General features: G+C 41.9%; 1 protein-coding gene across 2 annotated transcripts in view; it reads right to left on the bottom strand.

Annotated features, from left to right (window-relative positions):
- abat (4-aminobutyrate aminotransferase) overlaps nt 1–16,353 on the bottom strand; it is a 183,531-nt gene that overhangs the window by 61,472 nt on the left and 105,706 nt on the right. For both annotated transcript variants that reach the window (XM_063059014.1, XM_063059013.1), the window contains exon 5: nt 13,817–13,934. In XM_063059014.1, coding sequence (XP_062915084.1) covers nt 13,817–13,934 — 118 coding nt within the window. The remainder of the gene's footprint in view (nt 1–13,816; nt 13,935–16,353) is intronic.

Below are 16,353 nucleotides of genomic sequence, written 5' to 3'. Positions count from 1 at the left end.
ATAACATCCTCACTTCTGGGTTCATCGCCTTCGAGAGGACACTTATCAGTTTGATAGTGGAATCAAATCACCCTTCTGGGATAGAAGGATGAAGAATCAAGCTCCATTTTAATGCCCAGCACACAAAGTATAGCTTTTTTTAATGCAAACAATCGGTTAGAAATTTCTGAATTTTCCCTAAATCCTTGTTTGGGAAAAAAGACTCTTGACATCCTCTTGCAGTTTTCCGACTTGAATACTATGGCAACACAACTGATGTTTCTCAGTTTTCACTGTCAGTGCGACTCCTTCTTTACTTGTTCCCTCCTTTTACATGGAATCCCCACTTTCAATCAAAGGAATAGGAAGACACAACATATTAACTGTGAAGAAAACTGATAGAATAAAGCTTTGTAATCTGAGGTCCACTGTCACTTTTTCTATTTCCAGGGAAGGCATTAACATTACAAATGCCTCAATTCCAAGGTTTGATTAAGAAACAAAAGTTAAACCTCAGTTGTGACAAAACAAATTGAGACTCTCAAAAGCAGACCTACTGTTGAGGTAACAAGTCTATTGAGCCATTGAAATAAAATGGCATCAAATTATAACGTGTCTCTTGCAGGAAAAAAAATTCCCTTTCTACAGATATACATGAATGATATTTTCATTCCTTATCTGTGAAAGGATGTCAGAATTTTATTAATTCCAGTCGGACTCAATTTATTTTACAGAATATTACCATTTCCAGAATCTCTGGCAGCCTTTGATAAACTACGTGGGAGGGTTATTGTATTCGAGATATATTCTTGTGTTCACTCGAAATTCGGTGATCAGTGAAATTACTGTGAACTACATAGCTTGAAAAACAGATATTCTGGCATTGATTCACCTTCGGACTATATTGTTCCAAGTACCTACTGGAAGATATCCAAGGTCTCAGCTTACAAATGATGTGCCACACTGGTGAAGGTAGGGTCCAGTATCAAGAAAGATGAAAGGAGATGTGACAAAGTCAGTTAATTGATGGTGCCAGCAGCATACATTTCCGTAATAGCTGCAGGATAAGGTGGGAACAAGGCCTGATTCCTCCCAGACCATTCACGCTGACTACACCAGTTTAGACCTGGCTTCAGCAGAATGAGCAGCTGAGGTTCAGATTTTTCCAGTTGTCAAAAGGAATGCTGAACTTCTTGAAAACATGCACAACCCTGTTATTGCCTCAGAGCTTCAGTCTTCAATCAAGATCGATTCTTGAACTGTTCATACAGTACAGAACGGACAATCTTGAGGCATCCACTCTATTTGTCCCAGTCAGCAAAGTCCATGAGCATTAGAGTAGTCTATATAGACTTTTTGTTGTTAATCTCTGAGTCCCAAACAACTCAGTATTTTTTTTCCAGAAACAGCGAAGTGGAAGCTATTCATTCTCTGCTTCAGTCAGAGTTCAAGGCCTAGCTTTCACAGCCTTCAAAGAGGGTACACAGTTTGGTAAACAGATTAAATTGTAAAATGATTTACATTCTACTCACATGATATCCTACAGAGCCCAAGTTCAAATATACCAACTCCTAAATAGCCATTCCAAATATAAATGATCCTTTAAATCTTTACTTGTCAAGTATTTCTAGATTTTAACGGCACAGAAATACAGCATTGCTATGATACAGTTAGAGTTCGGATACATCTAGTCCATACCAGATCCTGGAAAAGCAAATCCATTAGTCTCACTGCCCCCTATTTCCCCAGAGCTCTGTTGTTGCCGATCAACTGGATACTGACAACTCACACTCGTTTCTCAATCACACTTGATATACTTGTGCACAAGAAGAACAGAACCACACCTGTCACCAAACTGGTCTAAAGTTTGAACAAAGAAATGCAATTTTTATGCAGAACTTGACTGGTTGGTTACAGATATTGACCAATTGGTAATCTGTGCATGTTCAAATTCCTTTTTAACATAATCAATCACCAGTCATGCTACAATAATACAGGAATTAATAACCAATAAATGCACACGATAAAGGACAGCAATAATTCAGAATTTATTATTATAAATGACTAATAGTGAGTGTCACCCGAGAATGCCTCCTATCTTGTTTTGGTGTATCAAATGGCTCTGGGCACATGCGATGCAGCGGGGAGCTATGCCTTCAAGGGCCCTTCTCCTCTTAGTTTACTGCTAAGGCTGTAAACAATCCTTGCCTGCACATTATCTTAACCCTTGCCTTGTCACAGTCCTATAACTTATTTTCTTTCATTTCTACCCAAAATATTTTGAAGACAGAGATTGATTCTGCTCCCAACATTCTCACAGGGAGTAAACTTCAGCCCCTATCTATTTTCTATTTTCTCCCCCTCACATCCACTTTGTATATTTTCCTTCAAAATGTTAAACCTGTGCCTTGGTCTCTGAACCATTGATTTATGGAAATAATTTGCCTCTACTTCCTTGATCTAATTCCATCATGATCTTGTCTACATCCTCTCAAATTTCTTGTTCCAGATGAACAACCCCAGTTTCTCCAATCTAAACTTCGAGCAGATATTCCTTCTGCCAGTACCTTGTCTAATAGGTCTTCCCTGCATCCTCTGAGGCCTTTACATACTTCCAAAAGTGAACCAACTGCACTTTATGCAACATTCCAGCTCGGCCCAACCTGTGCTTTGTACAGGTGAAAATAAATGACCTGGTCTTTAACGCTGTGACAATTATCTAACATGCTCCCAAAGCAAGCCAAAGGTCTAAAGAATCAAAAAAATTCTGACTTAGATTTCATTTTAGTTAACCAATATTATAGTGTTACACCTGCCCCTGCACCTCCTCCCTCACTATCATTTCGGGCCCCAAAAGTCCTTCCTGGTGAGGTGACACTTCACCTGTGAGTCTGTTGAGGTCATCTACTGTATCTGGTGCTCCCAGTGTGGCCTCCTGTATATCGTTGAGACCTGATGTGGATTGGGAGACCACTTCATCAAGCACCTATGGGCCAGAAAAAGCAGAATCTCCTGGAGGCCACCCATTTCAATTCTACTTCCCATTCCCATTCTGACATGTCAATCCATGGCCTCCTCTACTGCTGTGACAAGGCCATACTCAGGTTGGAGGAGTGACACTTTATCTTCTGCCTGGGCAGCCTCCAACCTGATGGCATGAATATCGCTTTCTCGAACTTACGATAATTGCCCCACCCCTTCACGATTACCCATTCCTGTTTCCCCTCTCTCACCTTATCTCCTTACCTTCCCATCACCCCCCTCTGGTGCTCCTCCTTCTTCCCTTTCCTCCATGGTCTTCTGTCCTCTCCAATCAGATTCCCCCTCCTCTAGCCCTTTATCTCTTTCACCAATCAACTTCCCAGCTCTTTACTTCACCCCTCCCCCTCTCCTGGTTTCACCTATCACCTACCACCTTGCATTTTTTCCTCCAATCCCCCCACCTTCTTACCCTGGCCTCTTTCTTTCCAATCCTGCTGAAGGGTCTTGGTCCGAAACGTCAACTGTTTACTTTTGTCCCCATACATGCTGCCTGGCCTGCTGAGTTCCTCAAGCATTTTGTGCGTGTTGCTTTGGATTTCCAACATCTCTGAATTTTCTAATGTTTGCAGTATTACAGCATAGCAGGTGGGACTAATAAAGATAATCAAGATTGGTTCAAAGCAAGCAAGCAATAAGTAAGTTACAGAACTCAGATTGATAAACTAATATCGGTCATGAAACAGGCAAACACCATCTTAGATGCCACAAAGTGGTTCTGAAGGACAATCTTAAAGTTGAGGTGGACAGGGTGACTCAACCAGTGAAAACAGCACAGTGGACACACCTAATCCCTTGGTATTCAACTCCACCCACTTTATGTTAAGAGTTAGGAATCTGAAGCTTTGAAACTTGAGCTCTGAAGCGGTAAGAAGATGACAGATGATACTTTATCATTTCAAAGTAGAGTGGAAAATACAGTAAACTGTATTTAAAATATAACATGCCCAGCTTGATTAGAAGAATTCAGATTTAATTGAGATTTCAAGCCCACACACATCGTGACAATGGGTCTTGCCCAGAAACACTGACTGTTTATTCATCTTCATGATGATACCTGACCTGGTGCATTCCTCCAGCATTTTGGGTGTGTCACACTTGATCTCCAGCATCTGCAGAATCTCTTGTGGTTATTCATATTTAACCTGTTTTAACACACCAGTTGGTAGATAAGATTGGAAAGAGTGCTGTTTGTGATAAACCCAGAGCCAAAGGAACTTCAGCAAAGACTGAATACTAGTATAAGTAGAAGACCATAAAGATAAGCTTTATTTGCCACATGTACATTGAAACATCCTGTACAGTGAAATGCGTCATCTGCATCAAATCAAATCAGTGAGGATTGTGCTGGGCACTAGCAAATATGCCCACACCTCACTAACTCTGACTGTAAGTCTTTGGAACATAGAAGGAAACTGGAGCATTCCACATGGTCATGGCGAGAATACACAAACCTCTTACAGACAGTAGCGGGAATCGAACCCCAACTGGTGGTCGCCGGCGCTGTAAGGTGATGTGCTAACCACTATGCTTCATTCTGTCCCTATAGCAGATGACATATTGGCTTGAAGAAAGCTGAACAGAGAAGAAACGGAATAAGACAATGACTGAAATCTGAGAATCCTGGTGAGCAGACACAGAAAAGCACTGAATCTAATTTGAAATTCAAACTAAAGGAAATCTTCACTTAATCAGCACGGATGGTAGGCTAACTAACCACTGTGAGATCCCCCTGGTGCATAAGTGAGCAGTAGACTTGGGGAAAGAAGAATAAAAGGAATTAGTGCAGGACCAGTATAGATGGGTGCTTGGAGATTGGTATAGATTCAGTGGATTGAGAAGCTGTTTCCATGCTGTATGGTTCTATGAGCTGAGACCCAGTCATGCTCTTGGCAGTAATGCAGGTGACAAGTCTGAAGAATGTTGTAGTAGTACACCCTCTGGTATTTATCAATCATTAGAGCAGAAACTGCCTCATTCGGACAGTTGATTGAGAAAGATGCGGCACAGTACTGGTTGGTCACTCATGGGCAAGCTTTAAGCAGATCAAGGAGATAGTCACAGTAGAGTATCTGTAATGATACCTTGTCAATACGAAGGTACTAACATTACAGGCAGTGTCTCAGAAGTAAATGGGTTTTGAGCAATTAAATTGCTAGGATGTCAACTGAAAGGAAGTAGAACTCTTCTTGAATAGACTATGACCTTTAGACTAGGGATGTTTCACCAATACGCAAGAAAGAAAGGTAGAGAGAGAGGCAGCGAGCCAAGGGGGGGGGGAAGGAGGGAGAGAGAGAGGGGGGAGGGAGGGGGGGACAGGGGAGGGGGGAGAGAGAGGGGAGAGAGAGAGAGGGAGGGGGGAGAGAGAGAGGGAGGGAGAGAGAGGGGGAGAGAGGGGGAGAGAGAGAGGGGAGAGAGGGGGGAGAGAGAGGGGGGAGAGAGGGAGGAGAGAGGGGGAGAGAGGGGGAGAGAGAGGGGGAGAGAGGGGGAGAGAAAGGGGAGGGAGAAAGGGGGAGGGAGAAAGGGGGAGGGAGAAAGGGGGAGGGAGGGGAGAGAGAGTGGGAGAGAGAGAGAGGGGGAGAGGGAGAGAGAGAGAGAGAGAGAGAGATAGATAGAGAGAGAGAGATATTAACTATTAAAGGTCCTGCAATGCTACTTCATTTTAGAATTTAATACACACCATTTCATATCCTTCCACTGGTCTATCAATTGCACATCAATGCTATTTTCATTTCTGCAGCTCAGCATCATGATCGTCACTGATATTTTCTGATTTTCAGTGATGCAGTGCAGTGTCTGATGTCTCATTGAGTCATCATGCTCCAGTGATCTTATTTTCATTAATGTTGCCCATTCTTTCATTGTTGAGATTTTCTGTCTAATGCTCTATCAAAAAGGATCCATTATCTAATACTGAAATTATACCCTGATGATCGCAATTACAATACAAAGAGGAAGTGGCAATCAAAAGATTCAGGTGGCCTACATTCGAAAAGGAACATTGTATGCTCCTAGTAACATCCTGTTAGTTACAGTTGTTATTTTTAACCAAAGGAATGCTTAAGTTGAGAACCATGTCCATGAAATACTTTGATGTGATAAGATGCATGCTGAAGCACACAGGTCACTGACAGAAGGCTAGAGCAGTTTGAGGTCTGCTTTGCCATTATTCAGCATGGCGCTGAGAACTCCAGTTCAGCTATGTGATTTTCCGATATGGCTCTTCTTCAGGCATACACGTCTACTTGATGAAACCTGGTAGCTACAGTTTGTTTCCCCAGTTGTCCCCACACCTCCCCCAAAGCCTTTATCCGATCTCCTTCACTGTTCTACTGACCTCAATCCCACCACCTATATATCTACTGAAAATACACCCAAATTACCTGCACCTCTGTTTCAAATTTTTTCATATTTTCTTACAACATAAGAGGTAACTTAGCTCATCTGGTCTATGCCAACGCTCAACGAAATTCCATCAATCTCGTTACTTGACTTATTCTCCCTTTCTCACATTCTCATAATTTTCCATTCACTGACACTTGGGCTAATTTACTCTAGACAATTATATCTTTTAATCAGCACATCTTTAGGCTACTTGAGGAAAATAGCACCTGAGGGAAACCCATGTGTTCACAAAGAGAACACGTGGTTTCACAATGGTAGCATGTGGTCAAGGTTGAATCTGGATGCCGGAAATGGATAGTGCTAAGTGGCTGGGATACAGAACTAGCAATGCAGAAATTGTAATTCCATTGGCAACTATGGAATTTAATTTCAATTAATAACCTGTAATTTAGAATGAAAACAGCACCAATGTCATTGTAATGGCGACCACAAACATCACTTGGTTGAACCCACCTGGTTCACAATTGCCTTTTGGGGAGGAAATCTGCCATGCATACTGGGTGTGATTCGTCTGTGTCTCCAGACCCACCCATTCACATGCAAGTTACTTTTAAATGGCTTCTGAAATTATTTAGCAATCTATTTAGTTTGGACTGCAATGGTTCTGGTAAGTTCAAAAGCAATTACTGATAGGCAATAAAAACTGGCCTTAACAATGATGCATAAATTCTGAAAAACGAATAATAAAAACAAAGTTAAATCATACTACGATTCCTTTGATTTACATATCTTTGTGTGTAGGACGAATATGGAGAATTGATCAGAAATTACAAGCGTTTGTAAATTCCTTTCTCTAAGGATGGACATATTTGTAAAGGAAGAAAATCTCCCTGTTCATTTTGATTTGCAATTGTTTGAATTTCTAAATAACGTTTACTGCCTCTAAGAAATTGAAAGAATGTCCGTTCTGATATTTCATACATTTAAATGTAGTTTGGTAGCTCTGTAGTGTTGTAGTTAGTGCAATGCTATTACAGATCCAAGGAGCTGGGTTCAATTCCATCACTGTCTATAAGGAGTTTGTATGCTTTCCAAATAGCCATGTGGGCTTCCTCTGAGAGCACCAGTTTCTGTTTTATTTTGTAACTCCAAATATTAACATGGATAGAGGAATGGCTGACAGGCAGGAGGCAGCAAGTGGGAATAAAAGGGGCCTCTTCTGGCTGGCTGCCAGTGATCAGTGGTGTTCCTCAGGGGTCAGTATTGGGACTGCTACTTTTCACATTGTTTGTCAGTTATTTAGATAATGGAATTGGTGGTTTTGTGGCAAAGCTTGCGGATGGCACGAAGATAGGTGGAGGGGCAGGTAGTGCTGAGGAAGCCACGCGATTGTAGCAGGACTTGGACAAATTGGAAGAATGGGCTCTGAGCCCATTATCTATTTTTTTTTAACACTGTCATGAAATTTTGGAGACGCTCCTTATCATCCTTACTGGTAATAATGATGCCATCCAGGTAACTCGGTCCGTAGCTTTCTGCCAGAGAGCAGCTGCAGATGCTACTCCAAAGATAAGCCTATTATAGTGATAAAGCCCTTTGTGAGTGTTTATGGTGAGAAACACTTTGGACTCTTCTTCAATCTCCACCTGTAGGTAGGTCTCAGCTAAGTCTACTTTGTTGAAGTGTTTTCCTCCAGAATGGTTGGGAAAGATATCATATATCCTGGGCAGACAATATTGATCAACTTTCAGTACTGGGTTGATTGTGACATTGAAACTACCACAGATCCTGACAGACTCATCCTTCATGGTTATTGGACTACAGGTGTCCCCCGCTTTTCGAACATTCGCTTTACGAAACCTCACTGTTACGAAAGACCTACATTAGTATTCTGTTTTTGCGAACAGAATGTGTTTTCACCGCTACGAAGAAAGGCAGTGCGTGGAAAAATCAGTGCGCAATAATAGGCAGCGTGCGATAAAAGGCAGCGCGTGCCCCGAGCAGCCGCTCTCCCCCGGATTTGGAACGGCATTCTAGCTGGCATTGCTTAAACTCATCCCTGTGAGCATCCGTTAGCAAGATGAGTTCTAAGGTATCGGAAAAGCCTAAAAGAGCTCGTATGGGTGTTACACTTAGCGTAAAACTAGACATAATTAAGCGTTTCGATTGTGGTGAACGAAGTAAGGACAAAGTGAGTTTGGCTTGTGGAAGCTGACGAAGATGATGTTGAAGAGGTTTTGGCATCCCATGACCAAGAATTGATAGATGAAGAACTGATGCAATTGGAAGAGGAAAGGTTAACAATCGAAACTGAATTCAGTAGCGAAAGTGAAGTTGTCCAGGAACTGAACGTGAAGCAACTACGTGAGATTTTCGCTGCAATGATAAAGTACGACTTTAATTTTAAAATGGTACGTGGGTTTAGGGCATATTTGCAAGATGATTTGAGTGCTTACAAAGAATTGTATGATAGAAAAATGCGCGAGGCTCAGCAGTCAAATAAGCCTTCCACATCAGCCACAGCAGACGACGAATCTCGACCTTCGACGTCGAGGCAGGCAGTCATAGGAGAAGATGACCTGCCTGCCCTGATGGAAACAGACAACCCCCAGGCCGCGGATAGACACCGATTCACGGAGAATGCAGCAGTAGCTGGGAGGCACACAGCACATTTTTAAGAAAAAAGCGGAAATAAACATGCTAATTAATTAGGTGCCGTCTGGCACGTAAATGTCGGCCTAGATCAGAGGCGATTGCCAATTGCGTCGCCTCTCCTGGGCCGACAATTACGTGCCGGGCGTCACCTAATTAATTAGCTTGTTTATTTTGACTTTTTCTTAAAGATGTGCTGTGTGCCTCCTGGCTACCGCTGTACCCCTGCATGCTTCACGGATCGGTATCGGTTCGCTGCCTGGAGCGTGGGGGCCACTGCAACACCCAAACTCCGAAGACTCAGTCTAACACACCATTATCGGTGTGCTCGGCAAGCTGTCTTCCGGATTCCAATAAGTGATACTACACTGTAGATACATTATTTCTACTTTATATAGGCTATGTATTTTTATGTGTTATTTGGTATGATTTGGCAGCTTCATAGCTTACTGGAGAGAGTGTTTTTGCTGAGAGTGCTTGAGTGAGATTTTCGCTACGGAGAACAGTGCCGGCAATGATTGTGGAAAAGTATTTCTACTTTATATAGGCTGTGTATTTATCATATCATTCCTGCTTTTACTATATGTTACTGTTATTTTAGGTTTTATGTGTTATTTGGCATGATTTGGTAGTTTTTTTTGGGTCTGTGAATGCTCACAAAATTTTCCCATATAAATAAATGGTAATTGCTTCTTCGCTTTACGACATTCCGGCTTACGAACCATTTCATAGGAACGCTCTACCTTCGGATGGTGGGGGAAACCTGTACTGATGTTGCCCATGGCTTCCAATCAACTTTGGAAAGACCTCCTTCAGCGTCCGTGTGACCTAGCTTACTGGCTACTTTATCACGGATAGTATAGGAACCAGATGGGCCTTGTAGAACTTGGGTACAGCATTTTTATTTAATATTAATCTACCCTTGATGTGTTCGAGTTTCCCAATGCTAACCTTGAACACTGCTGTGACATCATCCAGCACTTTTCTTAATTCATTTTCAGTTGAACCTATTGCAGGAGATGTGGCATGCAAATGGTGGATGGATCTTCAATCAACTTTAGTTGTCTCCACCACTCACATTCCCATAATGCTGGCCAACCTGTTTTTACCACATACAAGCCCAATGTTGCTTGTTGATTGTTGAATTTCATTGTTACAAATGTCATTCCCACAGGAGTTATCTTTTTTCCAGTACAGGTTCTCAGTTGGACATCCGCAGGCTTCAGTTCAATACTGTACCTTTGAAATGTTGTTCAAACTCATTTTGTGTATTGACTGAAGCAGCCGAGCCAGTGTTCAATTCCATTTTAATTAATTTACCATACACTTCTGCTGTAAGCCATATTGCTTGTTCCTTGTCATTTTCACATTGTAAATCTCAAGGCTATTCAGTCTTGTGTCACTCTCAGAACTGACACAGATTTTTCATCAACAACGTGCAACTTAATGCTATTTTTGAAATGGTGACTTGACTTTTTAATCTTTTTTTCTTCACTGTGCAGTACATTTATTTTTGTTTGCCCGACATGCTCTTTTGACCTTTAAATCTGCATTGGTCTGGGATATGTGTGCCCCTGTGTCTGTAGACATTGCAATTTTGTTCAAGCTCACTTTCATTCCAGATTGCAACTCAGTTGAGTCTCTGTCTGCAGTTTCCATTGGTACGGTGATTTTAACTGCTCTTTTAAATGTGAGTTCACTGTGATTCAATAGGTAGGTAGTTGTCTTGGATTCATTTAAAACTTCCTCATTGTCATTGTTATGTTTTGTAACTCCTGAACATAAAACTAATTGAAAGAAAATGCAGAGCTGGGAGAGGCACATCTACTTTGTGTCTGCTTTTAGAGAGGTGCACAAATATGTGGTGACATGATGATGTGACGACGTAGGCCTTTCATGTACTTTTACATATAATGCGAAAGGCATTGTGTAAACAAGGAATGCTTAATGAAACAATATATTTACAACATTACTGAAATATTAAATACACAACTTCCTCCCACATTTAGGGTTGCCAACTGTTCCGTATTAGCCGGGACATCCTGTATATTGGGCTAAATTGGTTTGTCCCATACGGGACTGCCCTTGTCCCGTATTTCCCCCGCTAAGGTAAAGTGCTCCTATGAAACCTTTTGTGCCGAAATGGCGTAAAGCGAAGAAGCAATTACCATTAATTTATATGGGGAAAAATTTTTGAGCGTTCCCAGACTCAAAAAATAACCTACCAAATCATACTAAATAACACATAAAAGCTAAAATAACACTAACATACAGTAAAAGCAGGAATGATATGATAAATACACAGCCTATATAAAGTAGAAATAACGTATGTCCAGTGTAGTTTCACTGAACAGAATTGCCAAAACCGATTTGTAGAAAAAAAATCAGCACGTACATGCATGCGCACACAGGTACCCGCGCAAGGCTTCATGGTCATGGTAGTCTTTCTCGGGGTAAACACAAGTGTCCCGTATTTGACTGCTACTTTTGTCCCTTATTTGGGAGTGAGAAAGTTGGCAACCCTACCCACATTCCAAATTTGTACTGGTTGGTAGACTAGTATGTCACATGGGTACACGGCGTAGTTGTGTGGCAGGAGTTCGTTGTGCCAGAAAGGCCTGTTACCATATAGTTCTGAAGAAGGAAACTTTCAACAGCTGCAGTAGGCTTGCAAGAAGATGACAAATGGTCCAGAGTCGTGATGCAGGCTCTAGCTCGATATATTTAGGAGGATGCATCACTTGACTTTCTGCAACTGGTCATTAGTTATTAACCAATACATGACTGTTCAGAGTTCATTAGCAAAAGGAGTCAACTGATTATTCAAGTTTCTTTTAAACTTCTTTCCTGCATTAATTTCCATCCACAGGCAAAGCTTTTAAGTATACATATTGATCAATTTTGAAAAGAAGTGTGCTACGCACTGACAAACAGTCGCTCCTGCTGATGGGAACATTCGATGACATCGTGAGTATGTGCCATTCGAGTTTCTAGTCTAGGTCTGCGGAGAGTAGAGTCTCAGAGCAGGAATGAGAGAATGGGGGAAGATCTCACTGAAACCTATCAAATGTAGAAAGGCCTAGATACAGTGACTGTGAAGAGAATGTTTCCGATAGTGGGGACTCTAGGATCGGAGGGCAGAGCCTCTGAATACAACAGAGATAAGAAGGCATTTCTTTAGCCAAAGGGTGGTGAATGCATTGCCACAGACAGATGTGGAGTCATTGGGTATATTTAAAGCAGAGGTTAATAGGTTCTTGATTAGTATGAGTGTCAAAGGTTCCATGGAGAAAGCAGGAGAGTGGGGTTGTTAGGTATGATGAATTAGCCACAATGGAATGGTGCAGCAGACTTGATGGGCTGAATGGCTTAATTCTACTCCTATGTTTTATGTTCTTACGTAATGGCAGAATGAACTCTTTGCCTTTAAACCCTCCTCATTCAGCAAAAGTTGCCTAAAAATTGGGGTTCACTGATGTTCAGTATGCTGAGCCATCACTGTGCATTGTCTCATACCCCCCTTGTAAAGACAAACAAAAAAAAGCCCAGAAAGAGGTCTGAAACAGCATTAGGGCGATTTACCTCTGAAAAATACACTAAAACAGGACTGACTTCTTCAGTGAGGAAGTGCATAGATTCACCCCATTGCCGGCCCTTTGTCAATCAATGTACAGGGAAAGTGTCAGATGTTACACGGCCCACTCTCCTAGCGAGTTGCATAAAAGGTTCCAGTGGGAATCTGGAAAACGCCAGGGACAAGGCTATCATCAATGTGTGTGGAATTCTCCACATAATCCACTGCTTTGAGGGGAGTTACTCGCAACACTGGCTTCATGTCCGAATGAGATGCAGAGCCAGTACAATGATCATACAATGAGACTTGATCCACTGATTTGCATATAAGTAAAATGTACCAAAAAATGAGATGTGCTCTTGACTTTTTAACCAAGGTCATAGCTTGCAATTTTGAGCTCCAATTTATGCTGATAAGGATGGAAATGGGAAATGCAGTGACATTATTAGATGCACTTGTAACACTCAGAAAATATCAGTTCTGCTAATGTGAATTACAAATTCAAGTGCCTGTTCCAACTTCCTGATTGGCTATTTTCATCCAGCTTGCCAGCATGATCCAACTCAGGTTATAACATGTGATTTGCGGTTAAATAAACTGGCATGAATTGATCAAAATTCTAGGTCTATGTTTCATGAAGGGTCAGGTGGGAACACTTACCCACAAACTGCTGGAAAGAGTGCAAATTAATGTACGTAAATATACGTAAATAAGGAACTTGATGGGCCAACAAGAATAACTACCACCGAGTGTGGAAAGAAAGGAAATTAAAATGAAAAACTCCTCAGACTGGATAGGTCCACTTTCTGAATAGAGATTACTCCTGAATTTTAATTAATACCTCCAAGCATTAGGCAACAGAATTTCAGAAAAACTCCTACAGTAGCTAAAGCCATGAATGAGATATTTATCTTCAATTTTTGAAGACTCCAGGACAATCTTGAAGAACTGTTAATGCTAAACTAGAGTGACTCCATAAGATGATAGGAGGCAGACATAATATTCCATTATTGGAGGAGTTGATGCATGAAGTCACTGGTGTAAAGATCCTGCTCGAAGTAATTTAGATGATCAACTTTGAAACATTATGACGTTTATGAAAAAGATGTTTACGGTGAAAGGTACTGTCTGAAGAAACATTCTGCTGGATAAAAGCTATGTTGTAGGATCTCTCTCCTGGTCTGTGTAGCTCCTAATATAACACATAGTAAAAGATATAGCCCTTACCAATAGGGATGGAAGAGATCTGGGTGTAAAGATCCAACATCCTGTTGCCATCAACATCCACCAAGTAGTTACCCTTACTCTCTTCATAGTCACAAAAGAAATTAACTGCATCCACATTCTGAGAGAGAGAGAAAAAGAAGAAAACTTAACATTAATGTTGGTAGAGGGTAAAACATTTTCAAACATGCCCACAGTCCAATTCAATAGCTGCAGTTAATTGTAGGAAACACAACATCAAAGCCACAATACTTGGAAATTAAGATGCTTCTGGTATGAATTATTCATTCCATACAAGCAGCAATCATGTTATAATTTCAATTTACTTATTCATCTATGCTTTCCCAAGAAATGAGTTTAGGGAGAATTTTGATCACCTGTAGAAAATACAATAAAGATGTTATGAATCTAGCCAGAACTTTGTTATTCAGAAATGATTAAGTTGTGCAGAACACTTTGTCATACAGAAATTCACACGTTGTGCTGCTCATCTTTACTCACACAAAAATCTGAATAAGTATTAACTTTTCCAACTAGAAATTTCGATTATGTGTTCTGCAGGAATCATAATAATGCAGGATTTCATGATGCCAAAGGAATCAGACAAGCCAGATTTGGTTCCAATTTTACATCTTTATTTAAATCATTGCACTAAATGTTACATTATATTTACATTATGGTTCTTGGCAATGAAAGGCAACATGTTAATATTATTTAAAGATTCTGAATACTTGTGCAAGGGTTTCTTCTTTTACGTCACTGCTAGGGCTAATAAAATGGCTTCTTTGTTATGTTATAATAAAATGGCTTCTCTGTAATGTTAACCTCTGAGTTAACGGTAGCAGCTTGTTTGGGTTATAATTACTGATAATGAGAATTGTATTCATTTGCTAACCAATTGGGATATTAGTTATTCTTTCTTGTGTGTTTGTAAGCTATTGTTTTCGCGGGCTTTGGGCAGAAGGCGCGATGGGGACAGAGAGAGGAGACGTGATGAGAGAGATGCTGTAAGCTGGGCGAGGATCGGACCCAAGAGGGAGTCCGAGGCCCAGGGCTTTTCGGGAGGAGAACCGAAGAGGAAGGACGTGCTGGACGCACTCTTGTCGACCACCGCTGTTGGTCCCAGGCGGCGGATTGAGGAGGTTGGAAGAGATCGAATGGTGGAAAGAAGATCCTGGTAATTGAGCTCCAACGGTTGTGCATGAAGTGGTTGAACTTTGATACGTTTGGTGCCTTTTACTTTCCTTTTATATTGTATCTCTATTAAATACATAGTTCCAGTAAGATCTATAAAGTGTAATCTGTAAATCGTACATTGTGTGCTGTCTGTTAATTGGTGGTGTGGGGTACATCACACGTCAACCACACAAACTTGATTACCCAGTCTGGCGGGGCCGAAGGCTGCTCCCCCTCGACGAAAGCGAGCTGAGCGAGCCTGAGGCTTACCAGGAGGCTACATTGTGGGGGCCATCGTCCGGGTTTGGGTTCCGTTCGATGCTGTGTGATTGCTCTGTTTAAATTATGCATGCTGTGGGGCGCGGAAAGCTGGTGTACCTCTGTGGGATTGCTGGTTATTACTGCATGCGGGTGGGGTGGCTGTTGGTACCCCAGAGGTCTTTGTTCGAGATCAGACTAGCGCTGACAAGATGGTGGTGGGACTGTCAGTGTCTATTGGTGCCCCAAGTGAGGTGGGACCACGCGCTGTCCATAACGTTAGGAGAGAGAGGAAAGAGTGGTCTGATTCGGAGGTAGTGTCTGCGAACACATGTTCCAGCTATGGCAGGCTCTGCCTGGTTTCAGGGATATTGTCCACCCCTAAAGGGACAGAGGCGTACGAGACGTGGGCGGAGCGGATCTCTCGGTTGTTAGATGAGTGGCAGTGCTCGGCTGAGGGAAAGCAACAGGGATTGGTTGGAAGTTTGGATAGGCGGGCTGTTGACGTTGTCAGAACTGTCAGGTTCAATTACCCCGTAGTGACAGCTGCCAGTTATTTGAAAGTGGAGGAAAATGTGTTTAGTTTGACTGGAAGTAAAATGCAGCACCTGGGGGGCTTTCCATATCTGTGTCAGGAGATTGGTGGAAAGTTTTCAGGGCATCTTCTCTGGCTAGGGGGGCAGATAAATTGCTTGCGGTGCCAGGGCGATCAGTTAAGGGGATCAGCCCCTCCCTCAGTTGTTCAGCTGATCAGAGAGGTGTCGGGAAATTTAAGGCTGATTTATACTTGCGCGTCAAATGTATGCGTCGGTACCGTGTACCCTATGCCATAGGGTGATATGCACCTCCCCAAAAATGTAACTCACGCGTCGCGGCAACGCAGACCGTAACAACTGTGATTGGTCCGCTTGGTAGCATCGCATTTCCTCCTACGCATTTCTGGTTGCTTTTCTCCGCCATGTCTGTACACTGATGCGAAATAAATGGTTGGAGACGATAAACCAAATCATCAAATCTACCTGCCGACATCGGAAAATATTTAAAATGCATTTCCTCGTCCATGTCTCTCATGAAGAAACTCAACACAGTGGCATAGAAACCCCACC

The sequence above is a fragment of the Mobula hypostoma genome, chromosome 9 (genome assembly GCF_963921235.1).
Source record: "Mobula hypostoma chromosome 9, sMobHyp1.1, whole genome shotgun sequence".
Lineage (NCBI taxonomy): Eukaryota > Metazoa > Chordata > Chondrichthyes > Myliobatiformes > Myliobatidae > Mobula > Mobula hypostoma.
Note: the sequence above shows the minus strand (reverse complement) of the source record. Positions and strands in the feature narration are given on the sequence as shown.